Here is a 15452-nt window from a genome sequence, read left to right as displayed (position 1 = left end):
CAATAGTAGTATCTTAAAACTTCAGGTCATAAATTGAATGGAAAGATGCTAACCCTTTTTCAGCTGTATCTTTCTGCAATGAGCAGCCCACAACCTGCAAAAACACAAAACAAACACAAGAAGGTTGACAGGAACTCCTCCTGCAGTGGGCTGTGTGAAAGGTAGCTGCATCTTGCACCCACACTTGACTTGAAATGTCAAAGTTTCTGGTGACATCAACATCTGCTAACCGAGCACAAGGCAGAATGGTTGCAGCAGAACCACCCTGGCCCAGTCTTTTGGAGCTGACAAGATCAACACTCTGCAGGTTGCTCCCTCCCCCTCCCCACACCATTCCTCTAGTCCCAGCATTGTCCTGATGAGCAGCCCCCACCCAGCCCAGGTTATAGAGATGCTTAAATTTGAATGGCCTTGAAGGAACACCTGCAAAGGAGAGGGAGGCTGCTGGAGCTGCTTCTAGCAGGCAGAAGCAACAGCAGAAGGAAGGATACGGATTTGCAGATATGGAGGGACATGTCCACATAAGACAGTAAAGGTCGGTCAGCTGTTTACTTCACTGGACTTGGCCCCAGCTCCACACTGGTAGTCTCCTACAGATCACAGCTAGGTAGTACCCTTCATCTGGAATGGACTGCCCAGAGAAGTGGTGGAGGCACCATCCCTGGATATGTTCAAGGAAAGGCTGGATGTGGCACTTAGAGCCCTGGTCTAGATGATATGGTGGTGTTAGGTCACAGGCTGGACTTGATGATCTTAAAGGTCTTTTCCAGCCTTGGTGATTCTGTGATTCTGCAATATGCTGCTCCAAGTATGTGCCAACAGGACTTGACATCTGTCTGGCATAGGCACACTGATGCAGCCTCAGTATTTCTTCTGGCTGGACAGACACTCCCTCAGTTTGTTCTGACTGGTGGCACCTTGCTAAGCCTCTTTCCTTCTGCTTCAAACTCCACATGCCTTTCTCTTACATCTTCACAGTTCTCTTTCAGTCTTGTCTGTCTCCGTCAGCCTGGCTAACCATTGCATTTGCAAGAAGTGCTGGTTTTGTTGTGTGATGGTTTGTCTGTTGGTTTTGTTGTTTTGTATTGTGCTTTTTTTAAAAAAAAAAAAATAACATGCTTCTGGTTATCACTGCACTTCAAAGTTTTTGCAAGTTACAACTGCAAGTTCTTGGGGCAGGAAATGTCTGCTATTCCATTAATAGCTCTGTTGGACACAAACAAGCAAAAATACCTGTCTGGACCTTAGATATCAAAAGGAACACCTGATTTATATTTCAATAGTCTTAAAATTAAAGGATAAATCAGTATTATAAGGATTTTTTTTTTTGAAAGGGTCTTTTTCAATTCTATGCATTTCATTTAGCACTTGAATTTCAGTGAACAAACATAATAAAAAACTCAGATTAAGGATTTTCAAAGATCTTCTTGGACTTTCTTAGTAGGTCATATAAAGTTAAGAGAACATCAGAGAAGCCTCAGTCCTTGGCCAAGCAAGACACTGCTAGCTGCACACAGCAATCTCACTTTCTGTGCAGATTTACTTAGCAGTTCAAAATATTTATGAACTCAGGTACTCAAAAATCCACAGCACAAAACACTTAGAAAGCTGTCCTGCGTTTCACTGAATGCAACATTTTGCACCCTGAATAACATTCTCCTGCTGTAACTACTTAAATAGGATTTTTAGCTGCTACTTCTTTCATAAAAGCACAATTTAAGTTTCCACTTTAGCTGAATGGTGTGCTGGCCCCAACCCAACACACAACATAAACAACATTTATTTAGGCAAATAAAATTTTGAATGTAATTGCCCTTTCAAAGCTTTACAAGTAAAGTTAACAGTAAAGTGCTCAACAGCCAACTCTCTTACAAGCATTTGAAGAAACCCAGACAAGCTAGAAACCCACAGAGACAAACTTGTCCAAGTAATTGAGGTTGAAGGGAGGGAACAAACCCAAAGACTACCAGCATTACAGAGCACTGGAATAAACAGACGACATTCCTGTTGAGTGACTTACTCTTGCAAAAAAAGGCTACCAACATGTATTTCTGAGTTATGAGATGTTGACTCTTTGTAAAAAGACAGTTCCTATATAATTGAAAGAAAGAGTGCAATTTTGGCTTGAATTACTCTAATGCACATCAAACTACTTTTCTTTTTGTCTGGCTGGTATTTGGCAAATGTAACATATGCCATTTTTTAAAAACAATTTTTTCAAAGAAGTTTGTCTCTCAGCCCAAGATAATAAGGACCTACTAGCATACCAAACCCTTAAAAGCCTTCTGCAGACAGACTTCTCAAAACATAATTTCATGGGGTTTGTTTGTTGGCTTCTTTAGATAAGCACTACCCTAATACTTTAAAAGTAAAATGCCACTTGCTGACTAGTTGCCATCTGAGAATTTCTGGTTTCTCTGGGAAAGTATAGGCTGTAAAGACAAGTTCACCTGAACGGCAAGACTGCCACTATAAACAATGCATTTACTAACAACTCAAAATGGGTAGAAAATTAAATATGGCAGTCACGATGGCAATAGCATCATTGTAGCCACTCTTGTAACAGAGAATGGTGTCACGGGAGGAAGAGAGACTAGCAAGAAAGGATCTGGTGACACACAGCATAAGCATGAGTTGTGGGGAATGACAGAAGACAACATGAAGCAAACTGCCAGCACTGACCAATTTGACAGTATGTTCTGATTAGCACGATCAAATAGCATACTTGTTGGCTTGTAACTTTCAAAAATTGTCAGGAAGCCCTGCTAGCTGCCCTGCTTATGGCAAAAAGCTGAAGCCTGAGTGATTACTATTCTAAAGGTGGACTAATTTATCTATTTGCCCTATAATGTGCTACCTCAACCAGAAACTAAAGGCAAGATCTGGTCCCAGGCAAAGGCAAGGAAAAGATAAAAAGTCAAGACAGCACTTGAGACTCAAAGATTCATTTAAAAACAGCAAATTGCAAGTTCAGTGGCAGATTTCCAAGGAGGCAGGTAGATTTGTTGCTGATATCTGCAGGACAGCCAGCTTAGAAAACAAGTGTTTCCAGAAGCACTATGACAGAAGCTGTCAAAAATACTGTTCTTCTCTGCTAACAACCTACTAGATGTTGCCAGTGTTTTAGGAGGTACTGGTATTAGCTAATCAGACAGCACATTATTTGGAAGCTACACTAGCATTTCTTTCTCTGCACTGCAATACTCTGCTACCAGAAATAGCACTGAAAATTGAAAATAGATGCCAATTATCTCAAAATGTTAAGTATTTGCAGTGTTCGATTTTTCAGCATTACTCAAATGTTTCTTCTCAGTCTCCTTAATCATATCTTAACCACTGCCTTCCCCTCACTGTAAGTCTCAGCCTTCCAGCCAGGTGGGACACAAGAATATCTGTACCAACGCCTCAGCTGCACCTTTTGTCTGATAACAGTGAGACTTCAAATGCCTATAAAAAGGTACTGTGAACTCCAGGCAGAGCCTTATAAGCTACTCAAACAAGTTTACTAGGTAAACTCACATCCAAATAGGGGATGAGGGAGGGAAGGAAAAAAAAATAATCAAGAAGCAGCATTACATGGCCCTACAATTAATAACAGATCCTTATGAATCCAGAGGAAGGAATGCTGAGTAGTTAAAGCATCAGCTCCCAGCAATGCAAGAAAAACATATATGTAAGAAGTTCTGAAGTATTCAGCCTCCAGCATACGATCATGCTTTTCTGAATTCCTTCTTGACTCAGATTTCTGTCAGCTTCTACACAAAGTAGTTACTTCTCCAGCAAAGCACTTTTCACAAACTGCCAAGTTAATCTCTGATACAAAGGACAAGACTCCAAAAAGCAACTATATAAAAGAGTGTTGTTTTCTCGTTATGCCTATCTAACAAAAATTAAACTGGAAGGAGGGAAAGAATATCTCTTACTGTCCAAGGGAGGAGTACTTTTGCCAGCTAGTCAGTTGCTCAGTGTGCCTAAATGGGCACCAAGATTGTATGGAAATAGGCAAAGTCCTGTAGGTAAATCTGTTATTGAACCAGTAACAAGAGGCCACTAAAATCAGCCTGCTGCTGCTGCTTTTCTCTTTTGTGAATGTTGCTTTTGCTCATAGGCTGTTTACCACACATACACGTGGAAAACCTGAAGACTTGCAAGTCCCTTGCAGTAGAAGAGTGCTAACAGGACAGAAGGGCCTTCCTGCCTCTAGGTCTGGATTTACTTCAGGAGTGAGTCAACTCAAAGTAACAGAGGAAGACTTTCAGATGGTTTTCCCAATTTTTGGTTGTGTGACATCTTTAGAGACTGTTCAGATTACAGCAGAATGTAGAGAGACTAAAGGTTGGACTAGATAATCCCCAAGGTCCCTTCCAACCTGGCATTCCATGATTGATTTTCCTTTTTAAAAGACTACTGCACATAGAAGAATGGAGACAGCTTGATTGCCACATATTCTGTGAAATCAAATAAAAATGTATCTCCTTTCAATGAGAGTTAAAAGAATTAAAACATTTCAAAACTGAATTGCTAGCATAAAAGTTTTTATTTTGCCAGCTAATCAGAACAAAACAACACCAAGAAACCCCATGTAACAGTATATGCTTTTATTTAGTTGGAAAAAAACCCCAAACCCAAAAGAAGTCTCAAAACTCCTCAAAAACAATGTCAACCTGGTAACCAAACAATCCATTTCGGTTTCAAAATACATTTGAGCCTTTCATTTGCTCTTCCCAAACAGATGTGGCACAATTTTCATAGCAATTTGCATTCATCTGAAACTGAGCTAATTCTTGCACTATGGCTAATAACTCCAGATCTAAGCAGCCAAACCCACCAAATGCCCAAAAACTGTGCCAAAAGCCTGAAATCAATAGCTTTGCTGAGAATAGAATCTCTTCCAGATGATCACTGCATCTTTCTCTAGCTCACATTGGCTAAATCTATGCTACAAAGCAGAAACATTCTGCTCCACATCAACAGTATAATTGAGCCTGTACCAGGAATTTCACTAAGCCTGGAAATAATAAATATACTTAGGCAAGCTAAGACAGAAGCAAGAAGAATTTATGGGAGAAGAACTGGAAGAACAAACTTGGTAGAAAATAAGTTAAAGGGAGAAACGGGAAACATTATGGAAAAAAGTGTACTTATTACTTGCTAACTTTCAGTCAGCTTTTTATGTTCTTGGCCCTGGGAATAAAAATAATCAATGCAGAATTGCATTTTTCAAAGCTCAGGATTCTCAAAAGAAAAATGCATTTCACTGACAGACAGTAGTCATGAAGCTTACTATTTCAACAAAAATTGTTTCAGATAGTCTTTGTAGCTCCAGCAAGAAGCTTGATTTTGTTCTTCATTGCAGCTTCACTTCAAATAATAACTTGTTAACCTGGCTCTTTAGTTGAAGTTCTAGTTGATAATTAAACCGGGGTGCTACAATGGAACAGTCTCTCAAAGGAAAAAAAGGCAATCCAACTAGTTTGCTACAAAGTTTTTGCTTACTGATCACCTCAATCTTAATGGAATACACCATAAAAGCTCCATGAGTTTTAATTTACAAAATACCGTATGATCATTATTGAATCCCACTGTAACACCTGTAAACGTAATATTAATTGCCAGACCACGTTATCTTGCATGTTCTAACAAGCTGTGTTAAGTATTTCTAATCTAAACTTAGTTTGAGCACTTGCAGCAATACACTTACAAGAATCTGCTAACAAGAGCCTGTCTGTGAAAGAGGCTGAAAACAAGGGAAAGGGGAAGAGAAGTGGAAGGTTACACTTGCCAGTGCAGTAAGACTTTTGTCTGAAATCAAAACACTATGTTGTTTTATTGCTGCAAATTTTATATTTGGAAGCAAAAGGAAAAGAGATGCATGACTTTTCCTCCAAAATACTTTCTGTTCTGATCCCCTGTATCTCCACTTTATTGTTATGCTAAGGTTATTTAGTAACAGATTTACCTGTGTTTCCTTTTCTTCTTTCTGGGAGGAGTATCAACATCTTCAGCGGGGACTGGAGCAATAATACTAGATTCCTTTACTCTAAACTCATACACCTAACAAGAGATACCATAATACATCCACGATAAATCTCTCACTAGTAGAAAGTTGCTCATTTTCTAAGTTAGTATGATTTCCTCCAACCAACATCTCAGAGATTATATCCAGTCATAGCCTCTTTTCAATACATTTAAAATTGATTATTTTTTGTCTTTTAGGAACAGGGAGTCTAATTTAAACCTCCTGTAAATTTAATTACAGCTTTAAAACTAACTTTTATATATCTGTGGCATGAATTCTGGATCATAGGATTCTTGGGAAAACCAAGAAAATTAATTAATTTTCTCTTTTTAATAATCAATACTAGTATTTCTATACTTCAGTTTTAAAAGTAAAACACTATCATCCTTAGTAAGTAGCATCCTTTCTTACCTGCCTGCATGTTTTGGTCCCAATCAATCTAGCAATTGCACAGAAGTTGTCGTAGTAGGTACCAATAAGAACTCTAAACATTGAGGCTTCTGCACCACTCCACTCCACATTCTCTGGAGGCTCAATATTTGGCTTCATCTTTATTGGTGTTTGACACCTAGAATTTGCTTCTGTAATAAATAATTGAGAGTACAGGTCAGTGTAAGGCTATCTTTCAAAAATTTTACACAGCCCTTGAAAATGTCAAAATATTAACTGCAATTAAAAATACCCCAGGTTTTTGTTGTTGTTTCTTAATTTAAATGTCACAATAAAACACATATCTCTTAATAAGCAACAATAGCTACTGAAATTACACAAATTTCATCTCTATACATAACTCGACACAATCTGGACATTTTCTTCTTTAGAACTATTTGATTATACTCATTATTACTCTGTCTTTTCACTCAGTTCCATGCATTCCAATACATGGGTTTCCAGAATCTTGTGGCTCAACTTGTTTTTTCTAAATCCTCTCAAGCACTGCAGCTAATTAAATAAGGAAGCGTTGTCTAGCCTTACCAGAGGAACTAGATGTTTCATCTTTCTTTTCTTCTTCTTCTTTATCGTTGTTTTCTCCTCCAGTTTCAGTTCCAGCTTCTCTATCACTATCTGTGTCTTTTGATTCCAATACATTTATTGTGGGTGTGCTAGGTCTGCTGGTGTTGTTGGGAAGTCTTCCTCTTCGGCGGCCACCTGGGCGCTTGGGTGGTGTCTTTATACGCTCAGCAGTCAGGGCAGCTGCAAACTCCTTTGCACCTTCCTAAACACAAAATTTTATCATTTTCTGTAAAAGAGTTAAGTGTTTTCATCTGTGGGCAGAGGTCAGGGAGGAACACGTTCTACTTACACACTGTATAACTTTGCATTGTTCTATAAACTATTCACATACACAGAAATTTCAGCGAGAGGCACTCCAACCATGAATGTAAATACTTTTGATTCTATCATTTAAAAAAACTACATTTATAAAGTGCTTATGTTAATATGTTAGTTCCAGCTTAATTTTAGCTGCCAAATGAAAAATAATTCAGTAGTAAATTTCAGTTTTCCTAGAGGACAGAAAAAAAAAAAAAAGAAATTCCCACAGAAAGCACCCTTCAAAATACAAGCATTCTTCTTGCACGTGGAATTGAACAATATGTATTCTGCATTTTAAAACACAATCACTTGTAATTTTCTTCCAGTGGAAAGGTGCATGCCAATTCCATCTCATACTGAAAAATTTAGGGCAAATATGAGATAGATCTGAACTTTTATTAGTAAGCATTTCACTTTTTTCATTTCTATCCTGTTGTTTCTTAAGAGCACAAATACTTGATGGAATCCACCTTACAAACCAAAAAACCTTTATAAATTTTAGTTGTGATACAACTTATGAGAGAGCTAAATCGGTAAGACTGTTTTTTTACTAAATTGGAAACAATAGCAGCAACACATTATTAGAAGGTAATATTTCTTACCTACAAACATCTCAGGCTACACCTAGTAGAGCTAAAAATTATTTCTGCTTAAGATTTCCATTTGATGGTCAGAAATTAACTCTTTTCTTTGGCACAAATAACATACTTCACCGCAAGTGGCCCGCAAGTACATGTACTATCACATAGTGAATTCTAACATATGACACGATCTTACCAGATGTTGATAACAGTGGGGTCCACAAGGCTTATTATCTAATGCTGTTTCTGTATTCTTCCGTTTATAAGTATTAGGAGTTGCGTGGAATGCTGTTGAATCAAAACATCACATTTGTAAGTTTCAACATAAAAATACATTAAGCATCTAACCTCAATTAGTATCCAAAGCACAAGGTTTACCAAGACTTCACTAAAACCAGAGTAAAAATGATAACAAATGGGGGGGAGAAAAAACCAAAAAAAAAAACACCAAAAAAACCAACAACAAAATAAGCCACATCCAGTGCCATTGACTTACTACTTAAATACAAAATAATAGTACATGGCTAAATTTTGTATATGCCCATTTACATCAGTGAAGACAATCATATCTGTTTCATGTATTGAGGAAGACTTGCAATATCTCCCTTCCCAAGAAACACAACAGACTTTACTTCCATTATCATGTTAAAATAGAATTATTCAGGACTTCTACTAATATATTATAATCTCTCAATCCATAAGATTAAGGTGTGCAATCTTGATCTTGTAAAAAAAAAAAATCTAACCTCACACACACACTTTGGAGAGGTAATGAATCTGCGTATTTTTATTGGTGAGGACACATAAGTATTTCTACTGTATTAATCAGCGCTCCAGCTAAGCTGACAGGTGTTAAGAGCTCAGTTCCTGTATCCCAGCTGCAGGGTCAAAATAAGCTAGCATAGCACAGTCAGTATGAATCAGAACAACTACAGTTAAGCCTGCAACTTGCAGAGAAGTGTCTGCTCATGTACCTGACAGACTCTAAGTTGGAGAACAGTAACTCAGAATGGAGTAGAGCTGGGTACGCTGCAGGTGCAACATCAGCACTGTTATAACAGGATGGCAGTTTCCTACCCATTCCCTTTGCCAGAGCTGATCTCTACCAACTCTCTCCCAATGGAATCCCCACCTCCCAGCAGGACATTTTCAGAGAGGCTGACTTTCCTGGGTTTTGCTAGAAGTCTTGGGAACTCTTCCATATCCCTTATTCTAATTGAAGCCTGGAAAACACACAGCTAGGCTCTCACCAGAATTCATATACTCATGTTCCCACACTTTGTTAGGAGCCTTCTGAAACAGTTTTTTACAATTCTTTTTAAAAAATGTCCTCCATGCTCAAGGAACATTTTTTTGTTGTTTTTTATGTAGATAAATGGATATCAATAAATATATTTTCCCCCTAAATGTGCTAACAGTAGCGTGCACAAGTGCAATGAACAAAAATAGAGAATGCATTCAAGTTGTTTTTTTTAAAAAAAAAAAGAACCCAAAACAAAATAACCCAAACCCACACACTATTCAGAGCTGTTTCCTAATTCTCTATGAAGCCCTATAAAAGATGCCCATCTGAAAAGGTATAAGCCCCAGAAACTGCAAAAGCACTTACCCTGCAGTTTTATCACATTTGCAGTTAGACAACTGTAACTTACACTTAAGTTTTTCAACATTCAGTAATTAAAAAGTGCAAATACTCAAGCTGAAAGAAGAAATCCCTCCCTTTTGCCCATATTAAACCATACGGGCTGTTCCGTACCAAGACTACACACATCCTTCTCCTTCAATAAGCCAGCACCATAGGCTTTCCTACTCATCTCTAGACTGTGCACAAGGCTTCTCTTTATAATAGTACACTACGCCTTCAAGGTTGAACTTTTTAAATGTAGTTTCTTCCCTTTTAAAGAATGTGGGCAGAGCTCACATACATCTTCACAGACAAAGCTTTTAAAAGCAAATCTCATTTCAGTGATCTGGTTTGCAGCACAGCTCCAGAAGCACTTGTTTGGAACCAGTGGGGAGGGTAACCAGCAAGTCGTAAGCACTTAATAGAGCTTCTCTGATTAAACCACTCCATCTTGAATTCATCACTTGATGCCCCCCTTTCATGAGGGAAGGTATACTGGAAACCAAATAATACATTCTATAATGTCATGCCTGTATTAATGATAGCAGCACACAGGAAACTCAGGGGAGCAATGTATTCCTCCAAGGGTTTCTTAAAAAGGTGCAAACAATATTGAAGTATCACTTAGTATTGCATAACTTTCTCCAGAAAAATATATTACATTTTATAAATCTGGAAACACAAAAAAGCTTCTGTTTTCCACATATGGACATAAAGATAGGTACATTTACAAGCAGGTATAAGAATGTAATTTATGCATATTATTGCTATTGGCATTTTATCATCCCCTATATTCCAGTTAAAAGCCTTTATGTGGTATGACACTTTCCATGTTTCACATACCCTTGAAGTGTTCATACATTCTGTGCGTAAAGTACGTAATAACAAAGAAACCTTACAATTTAATGCCAAGTTATTCCATCTTTTTCCAGCTTTTAAGAAACATGAGACTGCAAGTGTTCCACACTCAAAAGAGGGGAAAAAACCCCATATTTTTCAACATTGCACCTTTACATTTGCACAGTGTACCAGTCACCCATTCAGGTTTGGTGGTTTTTTTTTCACGTAAGTTTTACCCTCTCTTCATACCACAAGGAAAATAATTTTTCAACAATGCAAAGGAACAGTAAAACATTTGCAATCTATTATCCATATCAGAGTGCTGCCATGTGCAGAAATCAGAACTACTCTTTATACACATTACTTGTAGATGCAAACATTTCTCTCACAGTTCATTTGTTCAAGGTCCTAAAACAAGTATTTAAAAAAAAAAAAACCACTTCAGATAATGAAGAAATATTTCGTTTGTAATGAAGTGAAACAAATCAAAGTTAGACTTTTTAAACCAGCAAGACCTCAAAAATACACCATATATGATACTTAGTATTAAAATCCTATCTTGCATTCCACTATTTCAAAAACACCCAACATAGTACAGTACTGACAACTATAGTCAGAATCTACCACCATTGCTGTGAGGTCTTTTTTGGGGAGGCTTGTTAGAAAGAAATGACTCAAGACAAGAATAAAACTGTTAGTATAGCCCTATTATGAATCTTGCCAGTATCAATAGTGATTTTTAAAAAAAATATTAAAAAAAAATAATAAATCGAAGACGACTTTGCAGAATTTCCTGATAAACTAAACTCTGTATTTCTTCCTTAATTTCCTCAAGAAAGTAATTCTAAAACTGATCCACTGAACATGTTTTCTGTCTTTGAGACTTATTACCTGTCTCATTCCCCATGGGCTTAATTCTCATCGTTTCCTTATTTTGAGAGTACACAGGCAACAGTTCAGCCTGAAATGTACATTTACTTCACAGTAAAGCTATTTGGGAAATTCTCCCTACCTGATATTTTTCCTCTTTGTTAGTCCAGACATTTAGGCATACTTCCTTGCTGTCAGCAAATGAAGTCGGTACACAAGTTTTTTCAGTTATGTCATCACCTGCACATAAAGGGATTGCCAGGTCGTCAAGGGGACTTGACACGTTAAAAATCTAATGATAACTTGTTGAATATTTAACTCAAATTTTCTAGAACAAAGATTTGATAGTCCATAAAATAAGGCTAATCTTAACAAAAATTGAATCTAAGAGGGGAAATCACAAAAATAAAAAACAGACTTAGTAGAATTCCCGTATTTTTTTTCCTTTTCTATTCCTTCTCCAGAGATTCATGTCTTTCCAAGTACAAATCTGACCACTGCAACCCACCATGTTACAAAAGTCATTTATCAAAAATGTCAACTGCAGAAGCCAGGGCCTAATCCTGTAGCACTTGGCAACTGTATGAGGTAGAACTATAGGGGCAACTGATTAGGGTGCTAGTAAAAATGTTATCCACTGTTTTTAAAGTTAAATTGTTAAATTGTTGCAGAGACACTGAAAGTTGCTGGTACAGCCTTCCAGTAACCAGAGTGGTACTGCTGGGTTTTTTTATGAGCTACCTATTGCCTGCAATGCATCTGGTGGATCTTGAGTTAAAATTTCACAGAAAGCCAAGAGGTCATACAACTGACTCTCAGTTTTTAACAGATAAATTCCTAGCTCTACCCAGACACACATACAGACACAGAGAGGAAAGGATCTTCATTCTTGGTGTTACTACAAAGAAAAGCAGAAGAAAACAATGCTTTCAAAGCAGAGACCAGTCATCATAGAGGTGGGATTCAGGTCTGTCTTCAGGGAATGCTGACTGAAGCATTGGTTTACTACATTTAGTGTCCAGTCTGGAGGCAACAGAGTGAATGGGTAAATCAAGCTTTAAGAGATCTCTTCGCAACAATCAAGTACCAAATATATTTGTATCAGTGACAATGCATGTGCTGTTTAAGTTGCCATGAAAAGCATTTTCATAACCAGTAATTTCACACTCCATCTTGACAAAAAGGTACCTCTTAATTGCCTCTGCAGTGGAAGTGTTATTCTTCCTTCTTTCTGCTATGGCCCTGAAAACCTGAAGAGATGACTTATAGTTGGGCATTTTAAAGTATGAGGCGTGGTTTAAAATGAAGCCTTGAACACACATCACTTCAGAAAGAATACTGACTTGTTTAAGGAACTCAGCAAAAATCACCAGCAATGAGACCATAGCCAAACTTTTAGCATAAACATTTTGTCTCCCATCTGAAGGTTATTGTCATTGGCTGAATCTGGCACTTAAGAACACATCAAAACGAACACCACTATGAACCCATCCTTCACAGCACTAGAAGAAAAGAAGACTCACAGAGGTGGTGCCTCAAAACTGTGGACTGTTAATACCAAGCTCCCCAGATTAGTCATTACCTAAATGTGGTCTGTGAATCCTTCTGGTTCTACATCTAAAAATCTGCAAAAATTACTAAGAAAGATAAATATATATAAACTATGTAAGTAATCAAATACATGTGCATTTTAGAGGAACTAAATCTTCACTGGAAAACTCCTACAAGTTTATAAAATTTGTGAGAAATACAGGCTAAAACCACTGCTGCATAAATTCCTAAAATCTTCTGGGTTACTACTAGAAAAAGTTAATTTTTATGATGTCTGGACAATGTTTTCTTGTTGACTTAAAAACCAAAATCTTTTTGAAGCAAAAATACACTCAAGTCAGTCTGCTAGACTATTGAGACTGTAAAGAACTCCTAAAACCACTGGCAGACCAACAGTTTTGCCTAGAGGCAGGATACAACTTCACTCTTCCCTGTCCTACAGACTGAGGCTGCACACAGGACTTTTTGGAATGAGTCATACAGGCAACTAAGATACTTCTAAACAAAACCTACAGCTTCACAGACACACTGTATTGAAGCTGACTGACAAGGCAGCAGTAAATCTAAAGAGACTTATTGTTCTTAAACATTCAGAAGCAAGAGCTGCTTGCTTATTTCTTTGTATTTTCAAGCAAGGTCTGCCAACAGAACACAAGGATGAAATGAAACCTAACTCCAAAAGCCACAAACACTACAGAAACTAGGAACAGAAAAAGCTTCCCCCCCTGCTCCCGTCTGAGAACAACTCCAGTTCCTCCTCAAACTGAAAGGCAACTAAGGATACCAAAAAGCACTGTGCAAAGTGTGAAGTACAAATACAGTCAGATTGCATGTGTCCGGGAGGAAGAGCTGCTGACAAAGCACAAAGACTTCCAAATGAACATGCATGCACATGCAAATGAACAGTTAAAAGAGAAAATTAATTTGAAAGAGATAGCATCATAGTATTCAACTACAAATGTCAAAACCACTTCATATTTGACTGTTAGGTTCCCTTTATATTTGACTGTGTTCTCAGAGAAAGACTTGTCTCAAGTAGCACTTAAGAATCTCTCTTATTCTTCACACTTTGCAAATGGAAACTAACATCGTTGCTAACACTCCTGTTAAATCCTTCCCTCAAAAGAATGGGGCAACATGGAAGCAGTTCAGTGGAAAGAATACCATAATCTCTAAAATTCAGCTCTCTGAAACAATTCTTCAAATCACCAGGTCCAAGTGGCTGCAAAGTAACCCAAGATAATAAAACTGTTCATGGATATTAATTCTCCCTGCTGGAAAATGAATCAAATCTAACAAATAACCAGGTATTTTTATGGAGAAATATATTCTGTTCTCCATGCACAAACTGAGAAATTGTAACACAGAAACAGCAGTAGAAAACAGTGTCATTTTCTTTAAGTCTATAAAAAGAGAAGTACTGTTACAGGTTGGTCCAAGCCAGGAATTCTGTATGAACTCCCAAATGCAAAAAAGATAATTTTTTTTTAGCTACAATTGTCACTGCAAAATGATGTCAACTCGGACAAGTTTTTTTTTTTAATCTTTAGCGATATTACTGCTTTTGGTTTTTCTTCTCTTTCCTCCCTTCTGCATTGTAACTTATGGCACTTCTTTTCTTGGTTTCCTGACTTGCAAAAAGTAAGAGGTATGCAAGTGCATTATAATTGTACTTACGATGTAAGAAGCAATCATATTTAAAACAGCGTCTACAGAAGAGTGTGTGAAAAGAATGCAGGCTTTGCTCCCTCTGAACAGACTTAGCATTTGGTCCATCTATGTTTGGTGTGCATTCAGGAGGAAGAGCTCCAGGAAGCTGTTGCTCAGTGAGTTCTTTATATCTTAAAGAAATATAAGTTATTTATTCAGAGTAATACATTTTTTTAAAACCCCAAAACCCGGTATTTTTTTATTCCAGCACCACCCTGCATTTCCAGTGCCAAACAAAAAAAATATATTTAAAGAAGTATGTGCCGACTGGAAAGGTCAATCTGTCTGTGATGTGACATGTTATTAACTCCATACTCATTAATACAAATACAAAATTGGCTAGGAAAGTATGCATTTATTTTCTGGACCATCATCTCCCCACATATTAGTCACTATTACGAACTCCAAAAAGGAGACTTTAATATTTTATTTTTTTTAACAGAAGCTTCTATTTTACCACCTCCAAAAGATAACGTGGATTGTTAAACCAACAGTTTGAAAGGCAGGCTAATAAACACTTCAGTTTTGTTTGACTTGGTGGGAACAGCCAATTGCCCTTCAAGTATCGCTTGCAGAAGTTACACAACTGTCACAGAACCCAGCAGCAAGGGGGACCACTCCTAATTGATATATATTTAATGAAGTCAAGGATTCTTTGCTTCATAAAGCAACACAGCAATATATCCTAAGAAACACTTTCTTACTTCTCTTTCAATTCTTCTGCTGTACCCTTGTCTGGAAACATTGAGGAAATGGCTTCAAATATCTTGTCAGAAGGAAACCTCCGAGGTGGGTGGCTTTCTTTCTCTGACAAAGAAGTAAAAAAATTCAGAAAACAAGGGAAAAAAATGGTATTTCTGCTCCTTTGCTACTTTAAGGAGGTGTTCAGAGAAAGGGGAACTTCACAAAAATCCTAATTAAAAAAACAAAGGCTTTTATTTCT

At 37.4% G+C, this 15452-nt stretch overlaps 1 protein-coding gene across 5 annotated transcripts in view; it reads right to left on the bottom strand.

Annotated features, from left to right (window-relative positions):
• Positions 1-15452, bottom strand: part of EZH2 (enhancer of zeste 2 polycomb repressive complex 2 subunit) — a 30960-nt gene that overhangs the window by 7456 nt on the left and 8052 nt on the right. For 4 of the 5 annotated variants that reach the window (XM_010001537.1, XM_010001539.1, XM_010001538.1 and 1 more), the window contains 7 exons: positions 15214-15316; positions 14477-14640; positions 8111-8202; positions 6995-7235; positions 6431-6600; positions 5960-6054; positions 54-94 (listed from right to left, as the gene is read on the bottom strand). In XM_010001537.1, coding sequence (XP_009999839.1) covers positions 54-94; positions 5960-6054; positions 6431-6600; positions 6995-7235; positions 8111-8202; positions 14477-14640; positions 15214-15316 — 906 coding nt within the window. Of the gene's footprint in view, positions 1-53; positions 95-5959; positions 6055-6430; positions 6601-6994; positions 7236-8110; positions 8203-10974; positions 10986-14472; positions 14641-15213; positions 15317-15452 lie in introns of all 5 variants that reach the window. The other variant, XM_010001536.1, reaches the window with a different exon arrangement.

The sequence above is a fragment of the Chaetura pelagica genome, unplaced genomic scaffold (assembly GCF_000747805.2).
Source record: "Chaetura pelagica isolate M959 unplaced genomic scaffold, ChaPel_1.0 scaffold7, whole genome shotgun sequence".
In the NCBI taxonomy this organism is placed as follows: Eukaryota; Metazoa; Chordata; class Aves; order Apodiformes; family Apodidae; genus Chaetura; species Chaetura pelagica.
Note: the sequence above shows the minus strand (reverse complement) of the source record. Positions and strands in the feature narration are given on the sequence as shown.